Raw genomic sequence first — 13394 nt, 5'->3', positions numbered from 1 at the left:
CTGCAAAGTGGTAGCTATAACAGCATCTGTGACTGGGGCCAACTATCCATTCAGACAGAATTGACGCCATACCTTATCCAGGAACTTTAATATTTGTGAGATAAAGTTCTCACAAATATGCACCTTCCCCACTGCTCTGCACCCTGTCTGGGCCAGGCAGGGAGGGCAGGCCCTATCTCGTACGAACACTCGCACACGCCTCCTCCCAGTGTAGACAGGAACCTGTTCTGTTCAGAAGGACAAGCAGCAGCTGTAGCCAGGGCCATCGGGGTGGAGGTTGGAGCTGATCCCACCCGGAACTGACTGGCTGGAAAGGTTGTCCACACAGACCCTGGGACCATCGAGGTGGGCCTTGCAGCAGGTAACATGAGGCAGGCATCCCGGCCAGAGAAGGGCCCTGGCACCCCCACTAACGCCAGGGCCAGGGGCTCTCTGTAGGCCAGGGCGGAGCTTTCTGGAAGTCCTGAGGAGCAGGTATGGGCCCTGTCATGCCTCATGGGCTGCCTCTGGGAAAAAGATCTCGCGGCATCGTTGCACTGTGTCCTGAGGGGAGACCACGCTATGGCCGACGGTCCGGGGGTCAGCATAGATTTCGAAGTCGTTCCCACCCTGCACACAGAGGAAGGGCAGAGAAGGCATATACACAGGTGGTGCCTGGAGGAGGTATCCAGCAGCCACCCTGGCAGGGGGTACCCTCCCAACACTGGCTGCTGCAGAGCTCAGCCTCCTCCTGCCCCCTCAGAACAGCCAGGAAGCCCACCTTCTCAGCCTTCACCAGATCTGCTCTGACTTGCTGTGTGACATGGGGCAAGTGTCCAGCCAGCTCTGGGCCCCAGCCTTCCAATCTGTGTAATGGGGCTGATGAGCACTAGCTATTCTCTGGGAGTCTCCCAGGAGGTCTGTTCTGTTTCCCTGTGTCCTGGCCTTGAACTAGGGGTGACTTGGGGCAGGAGGGACTAGGCTGAGCCACACTCACGGGGCTGGTCTCATTCCCAAAGAAGTGGATGGTGTCGAAGCTGTCCTGGTCCAGGCTGTCCAGACAGTAGCGCTTGTCCCAGCCCTCAGGGAAGACGTCAAAGCTGATCATGCCTCCTGCGGGGGTGCAGACAAGTCTAGCAGAGGGGCGACTCGCCGGGAGGGCTTGGGCAAGGCCCTTCATTCATTCATTTATTTGTTCAACAACCCGTGAGTGCCTACTTAGAGCCAGGCACAGAGCGTGGGACAGACTCAGGATCCTCATGGGAGTTATGATCTAGGTGGGACCACAGGCGGTGAACAGACCAGGCCACTTCAGAGCATGCAAGTCAGTGGGGCGGGGAGGGAAGCCCCTCAGTCAGCGTGGTCAGAGGAGACTTCTCTGAGGAGGCCACACTGAGCCGAGGCCTGAGCCAGAGTGGTGATGGCTGGGGAGCAGAGTTCCAGGCTCTGGCACAGCGAGTACAGTCCCTTAGCAGGGAAGGGCATAGAATGTCCCAGCACAGAGAAGGCCAGGAGAGGGCAGGGGCGAGGGCATGCAGGCCCTGGGGTCCAGGGTTTCATTAGGCAAGTGAGGAAGAGCATCTGGAGGGCTGTGAGCAGGGGTGTGACGTGGTCTGTATTCTGTAAGGATCCCTCTGGCCACTGTGGGGAATGGACTATAGGATGAGGTGGCAGTAGGAGACCAGCTCTGGAGTTAGCCGGAGCCTGGGATGGGGCTGCTGGCAGCGGAGGTGTGAGCAATGGTCAGATTCCAGAAGCATCCTGGACATAGGGCCCTGGGACTTGCTAGTAGACTGGACTTGGGAAGGGGTGAGGGAGAAAACTCAAGGGAGACTTTTGGTTTTTGGCCTGAGCAACTTGGCGGGTGGTGGGGCAGTGAGTGGGTTTAGGTGGGGAAGACTGGGGGGCCCCAATACACATTGAGTACCTGCCCGTTTTGGCTCAGGCTGCCCTGCTGTGCCGAGGGGCAGGAGGGGTTTCTGAGGATGCTGGAGAGTGCAGCCTGGCCTTGGGAAGGGAGGGGTCTGAGGAGGGAGGCCCTCGGGTGGACTCCTGGGCCAGGCCTCTCAGGCCCTGTGCAGGGTGGACATACCTCGGGAGAACCTCAGCCCTTTGCCGGCAAACTCTGTCTTCAGGGCTTCCACGAACTTCTCCCGGATTTTCTCCTTCTGCAGGAGGGGAGGAGAGCCTGAGGCTCAGAGAGCCATTGTGTGCCAGGCCCTGTGCTGGGCACACAACCCATGTGAGCTCACTGAGTCTTCTGGTGGATAACATGACCCCCACTTTAAGATGAGGAAACTGAGGCTCAGAGAGGTGCTGCATGTTGTTCAAGGTGACCCTGCCTTAGTGGCAGAGCCAGGGCCTGAATCCAGGTCTGTGACAAACACAGTGCCAGATCCTGCCAATGGGGATGTGGATGGGGCACTCTGGAGCGGGTCTTGGAGTAGAAGCAAGAGGAGGAAATTCAAGGGGACGGGGCAGTCTGAGTCCCAAGTCCCAGTGTCCACCTCAGGGCAGGGCTCAGCCCAGCTCGACACAGCAAACCATGGCTCAGACTCCAGAAATGAGCACGAGGAGCCCAGAGCACAGGAAGACCTATGAATAAGCGGCAGTGAGTGCTCAGAGAGAGGTCAGCAGGATGCCAGGCGCGGCCACAGCACCAACCACACAACAACGATGTGCATCAAGGTGCACGCCACCTCCTGTGGGCAGGGGGCCGGGTGGGCTGGGGGATTCAGCAGTGCCCAGGAGACCCTGGCCCCCACCCCTCTGGGCGGGGCCTCAGAATTCCACAGCATCCCTACAAACGCGGAGTCAGGGCATTTACTCACTAGCCTGGCCCTGCTGGGGCCGCAGAGGGGAACAGCCATGCCCGGCCTGGAGGCGCAGCCGTCTTGGTTGCTGTGCTAATGGGGGCCAGCGGCCCGGGAGCAGATGGCTCACTCAGCGCAGGCTTGCTGTGGCCGAGGTACGGAGGTGGGCAGTCGGGATCTGGCCGAAGCGGCGGTGAGAGCCTGGCAGAGGGCCTGGAGGCCGGGCTGGGGTGTGTGGACACACCCCAGGGGACCAAGAGCCACTGAGGATTTTGGAGCACGGGAGTGGAGTGGAGTGCCTAGTGCTGAGTTTTAGTCAGTCAGAGTTGGGCAGCACTGGAACGGAAAGGCAGGCGATGGCCAGTGGTTTGGAGCCAAAAGAAGTGGTCCAGGAAGGACACGAGCTATGAAGCCAGATGACTCAGCCTGCGATACAAAGGCAGGCTGCCTGCCTTCCAGGCCTGGCTGCTGTGCTGCCTGGCTGTGTCACCATGGGCAAGCAGCCTGACTTCTCCGAGCCTATTTCCTGGGCTAAAGAATGGACAAGCAGTGAATGACCTCTGCCTGCCTCCCTCTTATGGAAAAGCAGAGATGAGGGATGTGAGCCCCCTGCCAGCCTTGGCCTTTCAGCAGGCAGGTGGGCCCCCAGGGAGGCCAGAGGCCCCACCAGAGGCCACTCTGTGGGCCCAGGGTTAGAGCTAAGGTTGCCCCAAGTGCTGAATAAATGTTCCCATATGGCCCAGGATGGCAGCACCTCCTGTCTCCAGAGAAGCAGGCTGGTCACTGCACAGCCCCGCATGCCAAGTGCAGCCTCAGCAGGGACCAGCACTGTGACCTCAAGCTGGTCACTTACCCTCTGGCCTCAGTGTCCTCATCGAAGGAATGGGACTACCTGTCCTCAGGGTCTGAGCGACTGAAGGAGAGTAAAGCGTTTACATGGGATCTGGCCGGTGTAGGGCACACAGACCAGGAGGTTCAGGCTCCTCTCCAACACCAGAAGGGGACGAACAGGATTCACAAAACAAGAGAGGGCCCTGGGGGCTGTGGGAAGTCAGTGTGTGCCAGATTCCACTTGCCCAGCCCTCACTCCAGCCCATGAGACGGGAACTATGACTGCTCCCACTTGACAGATGAGAAAACAGAGGCACACAGTTGTGAGGCCACTTTTCCAGGTTACTCGGCAAGTAGGAGGTGGAGCTGGGATTGGAAACCCGGTGGCCTGAGAAGGGGGGGGGGAGGGGGTTCATTGCCAGTGGTCAGGCTTAACCACTCCAACCAGAAAAGTCTCCGTGCCTGTGGGCATTGCCTTCTCTAAGCCTTGGGACACAGGGTGGGAGTGGGGGTGGGGGTCACTGAACTGGGAGGTGTCACTGAGGGTCCCACCCACCCTCAGGGAAGCATCAGAGGGCAGCAAGCAGAGTCCCAAGTTCAAATGTTTGCTCTGCAACCAATTCCCTATGTGACCTTGGGCCAGTCACTTCCCCTCTCTGAGCCTCAGTTTCCTCATTCATGAAACGGGGATAACACCACCTATATCATTCATTCAAAAGTGTTTCTCGAGCACTTGCTATGCATCAGGCATGTGCTGAGCACAGGGGATCCAGCAGTGAAGAGCCACAGAAATCCCAGCCCTTTAGGAGCCCACAGCTTTGGTGGAGGAGCCAAACACTAACCAAGATTTAAAAAGGAGGCGATAAGGGTATTAGAGGGTGGCGATGGCTGCTTGGGGAGAAATAACAGAGGCGAGGAGTAGGAGGTGCGAGGAGGTACAAGATGAACTGTGATGCCCAGGGGAGGCCCACGGAGGTGACATCCGGGCCGATGTGAAGGAGGTGAGAAGACAAGCTGGGTCAGATGGAAAAGGTTCCTTGAAGTGGGAAACTGTCTGCCGTCTCTAGAGTCAGTGAGGAGGACACAGCCAGAGAGAGAGAGGAAGAGGGAGAGCAGAAGGTCAGGTCAGAGAGCAGGACAGAGACGGGCCAGGGTGAAAGGCTGACTGGCTGGACTCCTCCATCCCTGAAAGGGAAGGGGCGGGTGGTGGGGATGACAAGCAAAATGCAAGTCAAGGTTTAGCAGGGGCAGCACATCCAAGGGCGAGAGGGACCCTGGGATGTTCTAAGAACAGACGCACAGAGAGAAAGCTGAAGAGGTGGGCTTGAGCCAGGCAGACCCCTCAGGGCAGGGGCACCACGGGAGGGGGCTGGGACATTGTCCAGTCGGCAAGAGGAGCCATGGAAGGATTATAAGCAGGGAGTGGACAGGGCAGATGTGCTTTAAAAGGTTCTCAATGGCACTGCAGCAGAACAGACGGGCAGGGTTTTATCAGGGATGGGGGAGACACACACACAGGTGAACAGATTTGAGCCCAACTCTGGAGGCTCAATCAATAGGAATTACTGTTGGACCCTATGTGGGTGGGAAGGTGGAAATGACGTCCTAGGTGTTGGCTTAGGTAAGTAGGTGGCTGGTGGTGCTGGTCACCACGGGTGGGAAACCAGCAGTGTTGGAAAGATACAGTAGTGCCTACAACCAGGGCACATGGTAGGTGTCCAAAAGGTGTGGGTTAAATCAGAACACTGCCCACCACCAATCCATTTCACTGACGAGAAAATGAAAGCTCAGAGAGGTTGAGTGACTGAGGTCCTACAGCCTAAGGTCGCAGAGTTGGTGGCACCTTGTCCAGTTCGGAGAACTCAATTCGCTCCTCCAGGGTGCAGCTCCGGCCGATGGGCGAGATGTTAAGCATGCCGTTCCGGAACTCGATGAAGGTTCCACTGGTGGTGACGGAGGGGGGAGGGTGGGCAGGGAAACAAAGAGAAGGAGAATGGCCCGGAATTCAAATCCAGCTCCGTCTGAGACCATAGCCTCCTTGGACTTCACAGGGGACAAAAATCCACCCACCAATAAGTCAGGGCCCCAGCATCTCTAGGTTCCATCTGAGAGACCCACCCTTCTCCTCCCTCTGGCCTAGGACTGGGAGGAGGGGCTGGACACAGGCCAGGTGGGATCTCACCGCTTCTTGGGCAGTCTGAGCAGAGCCATGTAGTGGAGGCAGAAGTTGATCAGGTCCTGTAGCAGTTCCTCCCCTAGGTGGTTCTGGATGGTCTGGGCAAGGAACGCAGGGCTCTGAGTGTGGTGGGCATGGCGCCCCTCCTCCAGCCCAGGACAGAGGCACCCATGGACTGTCCCCTTGTGGAAGAATGTCCCGGGCTAAGGCCCCGTGGGGCACTGACCTGCTTGGAGAGCAGTCGTCCATGCTTATACTGCACCGTCCCGTTCTCGGCAAACACATAATCAAACTTCTCAATGACTTCAGGGCCATGTAGCAGCCGGGAGAGAAAGACAGAGCATGAAACTAGGTACCCAGAGCAAGCAGAGAAATGAAGCCCACTCTCCTTGGTTTGACATTGAAAGCCCATTTGCTCCACCCGGAACCTATTTTCCAGGCTCCTCTCCTTCTGCAGCTTTGGTTTTTTCCAAACAAGCCAGCCACACCTCTGGGCCTTTGCTCATGCAGGTCCTTCTGCCTGGAATCACCTCCCCTTCGAAGGCTCCCCACTCCACTCCTCCTCCAAGATTCAGCTCCTTCCTCTGGACGCCTCCCAGGACTCCCCAGCAGAGGGTGTCATTTCCACTCTGTGCTCCCACAGTCCCTCTGTACAGGGGTTCCGTTTTGTTTTACAGCCTCCATCACCGCGTTCTCAAGGCTGGCTGCACGCGGAAGTTTTCAGCTCTGGCTGCCATAGTGGCTAGAGTGGGTGGGAGTGAGGAGGTGCAGGGAGCACAGCCACTAGGCTGTGGCAGGGTCCAGGTGGGAGGTGATCACCTGGACAGTGGTGGGGCGGTAGAGATGGAGACATGGACACAAAGGGAGATATTTCTGGACTTGCTGATGGAAGGAACAAGGGGGTGGGGAAAGGGAAAAGTCAAGGAAGTTTCTGGTTAAGGAACTGGAGGCATTTGCCTCGAATGAACTGAGACCAGGAACTCAGCTGAGAACAGGGGCTCTGGTTCCAAAGAGCTTCCTGGGTGACTTCAGAATCCTCCTCTCTGGGAGAAACATGCCCACCCTAAAATGTGGTTGTGAGGATTAAACAAAAGGAATTTAACACATGGTCATTTCCAACAAATGGTAGCCATTATTGATTATGCCCATTTTAAAGATGAGGAAATCAAGATTCAGCAGGGAGAACTGAGAATGTAAACTATGTAAGGGCACAGAGCCTGGCACGTGGTAGGGGCTCACTAAATGTGTGTGGAATCAGTGAGGGAAACATCTGGCTGTCCCCTCCACGTCCCTTGACCCACAGAAGCAGGACCGGGTCTTTGAAGGCACATTGGTCCAGTGATCTCCCAAACTCCCCACTCCCTCCACCCACACCCCGACTGAGGAACTGGCTCTGGCCCTCTCCTCCTACCTTCATCCCCCTCTCCCAGCTGCTCAGCAATCTTAGAGTAGTCGGAGCCGCCCACCACACCGATCTGCACCCTACTCCGCAGCTTCTGCAGGAAGGCAGCCACCTCAGGGTCAATTTTCTGCAGGGGGTGGAGGCAAGCACAGGATTCTGGCTGTCAGCATGCCTGGGACCTCCACTTGGCCCTCACAACCCAGGGAGTCCATGTTCCACCTGGATCTGAGGCAGTTCAAGGTTTAGAACTCAGACCTCAAATTACATGCACTTGGTTTCAAACTCTGGCTCAAGTCCCTCAAGAGCAGGATGACTTTGAGCAAATGGCTTTGCCTTAGTTGTCCCATCTGGAAAACGGGAGTCACTGTTAGGATTAAATGAGATAGTGCATCCAAAGAGCCTGGAAATGAACAAGCAATGAACCGGTGATTCATCAGGTGAAGAGATTTCCCACCAAGGAAATGTAAACTCATGAGTTATAATCTGCCTTTTCAAACATTCAGATTATATTCAAAGCTGACAACATCTACAGTGGACAACGATGTAGGGCAAACAGGCATGCTCAGATGCTGCCAGTCAGAGCGTACTTTGTACAGCTGCTTTGGAGGGCAATCCGGCAAGATCTATTAAAACTTAAAACGCACATGCCTCGTCACCCAGGATTTCCACTTCTCTTGCCCAGGTGTATACGGAGGTTCACTGGGTTTGTAACAGGGAAGAACTGCAAACAACTTACATGCTTGTCAATCAGAGATGGCACATGGCTGCTCTGAAATGCTATCCTGTGGTTACACGGAATAAGGCAGGCCTGTGCTTCCCATGTGGGAGAGCCCCAAGACATGCTGTCAATTGTCAAAAGCAAGTTGAAGGAAGGCACATACAGTATGATACCACTTGTTTAAAAACAAAACAAAACAATGTTTAATATTTCCTCTGGGCAAACAGAGATCCAGATAAAGTCCTGGAAGGAAGCCACACGAAGCAACCACGTTATTTTGGGGAGGGGGCCGGGCCTGGGATCCTGACGCAGTCAGTGGGGACTTGAGCCTCCTCTGTTTTCATTCTTTACAAGGGAATGTGTTTATGAATACATGTATAATTAAAAATTAACTTTCAAAAAGCACTAAGGACAGGGCCTGGCTGGTGGACAGCAGTAACACTGTTCTGGTTCAGGCTGTTGGGTTAGTGGAGCAAAGGGTCAGAAGGAGGGGTGGGGCGGTGCCTAGACCCTGCCACCCTCCCTCCACTGTCATCTGCCTCCTACCCCTGAGAACCCTAGGAGCTGCTGGAAGGCAGAGGGATCAACCTCCTTGTGCTCCCGGGCCCAAGCCAGGGCACTCCCATAGGGAAGGGGATGGGGCATTCAGGATCTCAGAGGGGAGGCTAAGATCTGGGTTCCCATCAGTTTCTGCCCTGCAACCCAGCCCTACTGGTTCCCTGTTCTAGGAAATCCCTCAGTTGGTCCTGGTGGCCCCAGACTGGAGGGTAGAATACCCTCAGGGTGGCCAAGAAAGAGGACTGCTGATCCTTGCACCCATCTGGTGAGCCTGGGTCTGGGGGCTCATCCTGGCTGAGATCCATAGGGAGAAAAACTGAGTGTGGAGCAGAGGTTGGAGGATCAACACGGTGAGATGCCTCCAGAAGGAAACTGCACTCCCATCCTCCCTGTGCCACAGTATCCTCACTGTGACCAGACTAGGCCTGGGGTCTCTCACCTCCAGGTGAGCCGAGCCCATAAACTCAACCGAAAAGGTAGGGAAGCCCTCCCTCCCTCCATGACCCGGAGTGGGAGGTAAAGTGGGGAGGGGCTTGAGAAACTAGATCCAGACCCAGGCCTGCAAAGGTCAGATGGGATGGCTCCGAGACCCCTTGCTCCCCACAGAAGGCGACTCTGACGCTTGGGTGCGCTCCGCGCCCTGCCTGGAACCTTCGGGCTACTGGTGAGCCCTAGGGCTGAAATGGGGTGGGAGCCCGGGGTGGGGCGGTGGGGGCGTCCCAGGGCCAGGCCTTGGCGTGTGGAAGCCTGAGAGTGGAGAGGGGAGCTAGGCCCCTGCTTGTAGCCTCCTCCCTCCAGAATCCGACCCAGCCCCGCCACTGCGGGACAGAACGTGGGCGAGGACGCTTGGGGGCTGTGACGTGGGGGTCCGGGTCCCCATCACTTCCAGCGGGCGGCCCCGGGGTGTCAGGGGCCGGGTACCGCTGCATCCCACACTCGGTACCCGGGAGTCCGGGGTCACGCCGCTTCAGGCCCCACATTCGGCCTCCGGGTGTCCGCGCGACACTCCTGACGGGAGCTTCCGAACGTCGGGGCCCTACCTGGCGAGCCGGCGTGAGGGTCCCGTCCACGTCAAAGAGGCAGAGGACGCGCTCCTTCCTGCGGGCGCCCTCAGCGGTGACCGCCATGGCTGCAGCAGGAGGCGGCCGCCGGAGCCGCGTCGGGAGGAGGCTCGACCGGGAGGGGCCCGCGAGGGGCGGGGCCCGCAGGCCGGCCCGACTGCGCCAAAGGAAGGAGGGGCGTGGCCAGGGCGTGATCTGCGCGGGAGAGGGGTAGCCTGGGCGGGGTGGGGGCGGGGCCCGAGCGGATTTGGAAGGCTGATTCTGATTGCACCAGGCGGAGAAGGGGCGTGGCATAGGGCGGAGCAGAGCCCGGCAGGTTCGGTCGGACAGTTCCAAACCCGACGGAGGCGGGGCCTGGGCCCGGGGCCGGCGGAAACTGAGAGACAGAACCAGGAAGAGAGGGGCGGGACCAGAGCTGGACCGTGGCGGGATGATTCTGATTGCATCTGGCCGAGGCGGCGCTGGACTCGGGCAGAGCCTCGAACCTGCAGTGCAGTGCCGGGCGGGGCGAGGGTGGGACTCAGAGATCCCGGGCCGTCCCGATTCTTCCCGCCCGCCATCGATCACTACATGACTCACCTCTTTCCTGCTATACCTTTGCCCTACAAATGGTGAGCTTTAAGAAATCTCCGGATGGCCTTTGCTCAGGCTCTGGACTTTGCCAGCTGGCCTTCGCCCACCCTTACCCCTCCTGCTGCCCTTTTGTCCACCTCGTGAGGTCCAGCTCACGGTCTACCTCCTACAAGAAACCTTCCTGGATCCCTCTATTCAACTATTTAACCATCACTTTGACTTTGGAGTCAGTTCCAGGTTGTCTCCCCAGCGCCACCACTATGTGACTTTAGACAAGTCACTTCACCTCTCTGAGGCTTTGTGTCTCCACCTGTGAAACGGGTAGAACACCACCTACTTTGTAGGGTTGCCGTGCACGTGAAAAGAAATACTGAATGTAAAAGAGCCCACACAGTACCTGGCACAGGGCAGGCCCAATCCAAAGGAGAATTTCGATAGATGTACTTGAGACCGTTACTGATTAAACAGCTATTGCCTGTCAAAAGTCTTAAAAATGTGCAGACCTTTCGAGCCAGCAATTCAACTTGTAGAAAATATGAAAAGGAAAAATATTGGGGATTGGTTAAATGAACTATAGTCCACCTATAAACGAAGTGCCATGAAGCCATGAAAATCTGTGTTGCAGAATATTTAACAGGGAAAAAACATGATCCAGTTTTGGTCTGGGTGTTGGTATTACAGTGAATTTCAAGTTTTTCTCCTCCTTGGAAATGTATTGACTGCAGCTTCCTCTTCTCCAGGATTCTCTGTTTCTTCCTCCTTCCATACTGCCAGAGCCAAAGGCCCACCTCAGCCTCCCTCTGTGCTCCCAGTGGTTGCGCTTGAGCTGGAGGGTGTGCCTGGGTGGGCATTTTTGCTGCATGCACCATCCTTGTCCTGATGCCTGTGATCAACTGGGGCAGTTTTGGTCATACAGAGACACACACATCCACACACCTATTGAGTGGCACGGCTGTGCACGATGCTTTTGATAGGCCTGTTTGCTTTTCTATCTTGATAGCTGCAGTGCCCTGGGGAGATCATTGGAGTTTGGTCCCTGCTAACTATAAGGACTTGGACAGGTCTCCTTCTCTCACTGGGCCTCAGTTTCTTTATCTATGTAATGGGGACCTGACCCCCACCTGAAAGGACTATGACTCGAGATAGGAATAACTGATATTTATTGATGCCTTATTATGTGCTAGCCACCAGATTGGACACTTGACCACTGATGGTGCTCAGGGCAAGCTACCCCAGGAGGCACCACTCTGGTATGCGGATTATTTCCAGCTGAAGACAATAAGAACTCAGAGAACTCGGGACGAATATTTGAGTTTCCCCTCCCAAACTGCCTAAAGAATTTAAAACAAAAGATCTGTTTCAGGAAGGAGTTATTATTATGATGGCTGTAAAGATAATGTAGGATAGAGGTTACAATAAGAAAGGCACCAAGCCTCTTTTATCAAAAACTCTGTCTCTCCCTGACCACATTATCTATAGATGACCCTGAAAAGAATTGTCTTCCTGAAGTCCCAGACCACTACCCACCCCCAACACGTTCCTCGCCTTTAGCTGCAATACTTAAGCAAGCAGCTTAGACAGAGGGACGAGTTGCTCATTTCTGAGTTTCTCCCATGTATACATGTTATTAAACTTGGTATTATTTTCTCCTGCTAACCTGTCTTGTTAATTATTTGGCCAGCCATAAGAACCTTAAGGAAAAGGGCAGAGGGAGATTCTCCCTCTTCCCCCAACACCACATATCTTCATTTGCTCCCACAGCAGCTCTCGGAGATGTTATTCTCTCCACTTGATGAAGAAAAAGCAAAGGGATGCACCCAAGGCTGCACAGAGCACCCGGCAGGCCAGCAGCGCTGAAAACAGGGCTGGTGAAGCTAGGTGAAGTGAGGTACTTGCCCCAGGCAAAAAATTGAAGAGGGCATCAAAAAGCTCAGTAATCAAAATGAATAGCATTTTAATTTAATATTTTTTAAAAAATCAAAATTAATGCAAAAAGTCCACAATGAACAAAATATCAAAAAAAATTTTAAAAGACAAGATCAATAATTGTGCCCTGTTGAGGAGCCATATTGGAGCCTGAGGCCAAAGGAAAAAATCTGTCTTTTTCCAGGCCCTGCAGCAGACTTTGGTTCAGTCATTAAACAAATGTGTTGTGCCAGACACTGTTCTGGGTACCGGGACACTGTAGGGAACAAAACAAGGGCCCTGCCCTCAAGAAGCTCTTGTTTTCTGTTGGATGCAGAACCATCTCCGTGGTGGGGAAGGTTGAACTCTTTCCCTTGCACTCCCTGCTCCATCCAGATCTGGCCTCTGTGAGGGCACTGGCAGGGCTGAGACCCCTCCCAGGGCCCACCTAGTCTAGAGCTGGTGAGTGGGGCTGGAACTGCCTAGCTTAGTCTCTAATATCTCACAACCAACACGTATTCCATTGTTTAAGCGTTCCTAGGGCCTGGTTAAATGCAGACACCTGGGCCCCACCCCTGGTGCTGGGATCCGGAAGCTGTAGGAGGGGCTCACAAGGCAGGACAGGTTTTTGTCTCCTACAAGTTGGGTCCACCTCTCCAAAGACAAAGATCAGCTAGCTCCCAACCACAGCACACCTATGCCTTAGAACTGTAGGGAACTCATTTCCTTACAAATACCTTTCATAGTCTCTTCCTGAATTCTCACCACAACCTGTTTCACGGACTCAGGACATGGAAACCCAGAGACCCAGAGGGACCAGATGGGGTAGCCTTTGTGGCCGCTAGTATGTCCCTTTAAGAGGGAGGCTCATCCCTGGCAACTGGTGCTCAGATGGGGCCCTGGGGAGGCCCTGGGGAGAGCCAGGAGCAGGACTGGGAAAGCCCGGACTAGGAGGACTGGCAGAAGGGTGTTTCCAGAGCACCGAAGGAAGCCAGCCTGAAGGCAGGGGGCCTGAGACCCCAGCCTGGCAGGATCCTGCTCAGGAAGGCTCTGGACTCTTCTGGGCCAGCTGGCTGAGGTTTGGAGGTTACTGACTTCTGGGTTTGGTTTGGGCAATGTACTTGGGCGTTTCACTTACTTTTGCCAAGAACCGTCTGAGGTGAGTACCCTTCTACTCAATTTCCAGAAGTAGGTACCACCAGAGAGGTAAAGTGGTTTTCCCAGGGTCACACAGCAGTCAGGATTCACATTCAGTTCTGTTCCCCTAGAGCCCACGCTTTTCCCTGGCCCCTTGGTAGAAGGCCAAGTGTCAACATGCTGCTGAGTGAATATAGGGGCTTATTGACCCTCTTTTTCCCTACCTGGAGTGTGACCTTCT

The 13394-nt window shown here is 55.4% G+C and overlaps 1 protein-coding gene across 1 annotated transcript; it reads right to left on the bottom strand.

The window, feature by feature from the left end:
• Positions 1-71: 71 nt before the first annotated feature.
• Positions 72-9640, bottom strand: PMM1 (phosphomannomutase 1). Its single transcript, XM_058568265.1, has 8 exons — positions 9518-9640; positions 7211-7328; positions 6026-6102; positions 5806-5897; positions 5467-5566; positions 2072-2147; positions 977-1092; positions 72-609 (listed from the first exon to the last, which is right to left on the bottom strand). The coding sequence occupies exons 1-8, from the start codon at positions 9602-9604 to the stop codon at positions 487-489; spliced, it is 789 nt and encodes a 262-aa protein (XP_058424248.1). The 5' UTR covers positions 9605-9640; the 3' UTR covers positions 72-486.
• Positions 9641-13394: the final 3754 nt, after the last annotated feature.

The sequence above is a fragment of the Diceros bicornis genome, chromosome 25 (genome assembly GCF_020826845.1).
Source record: "Diceros bicornis minor isolate mBicDic1 chromosome 25, mDicBic1.mat.cur, whole genome shotgun sequence".
Lineage (NCBI taxonomy): Eukaryota > Metazoa > Chordata > Mammalia > Perissodactyla > Rhinocerotidae > Diceros > Diceros bicornis.
This window is presented reverse-complemented; position numbering and strand designations above follow the sequence as displayed.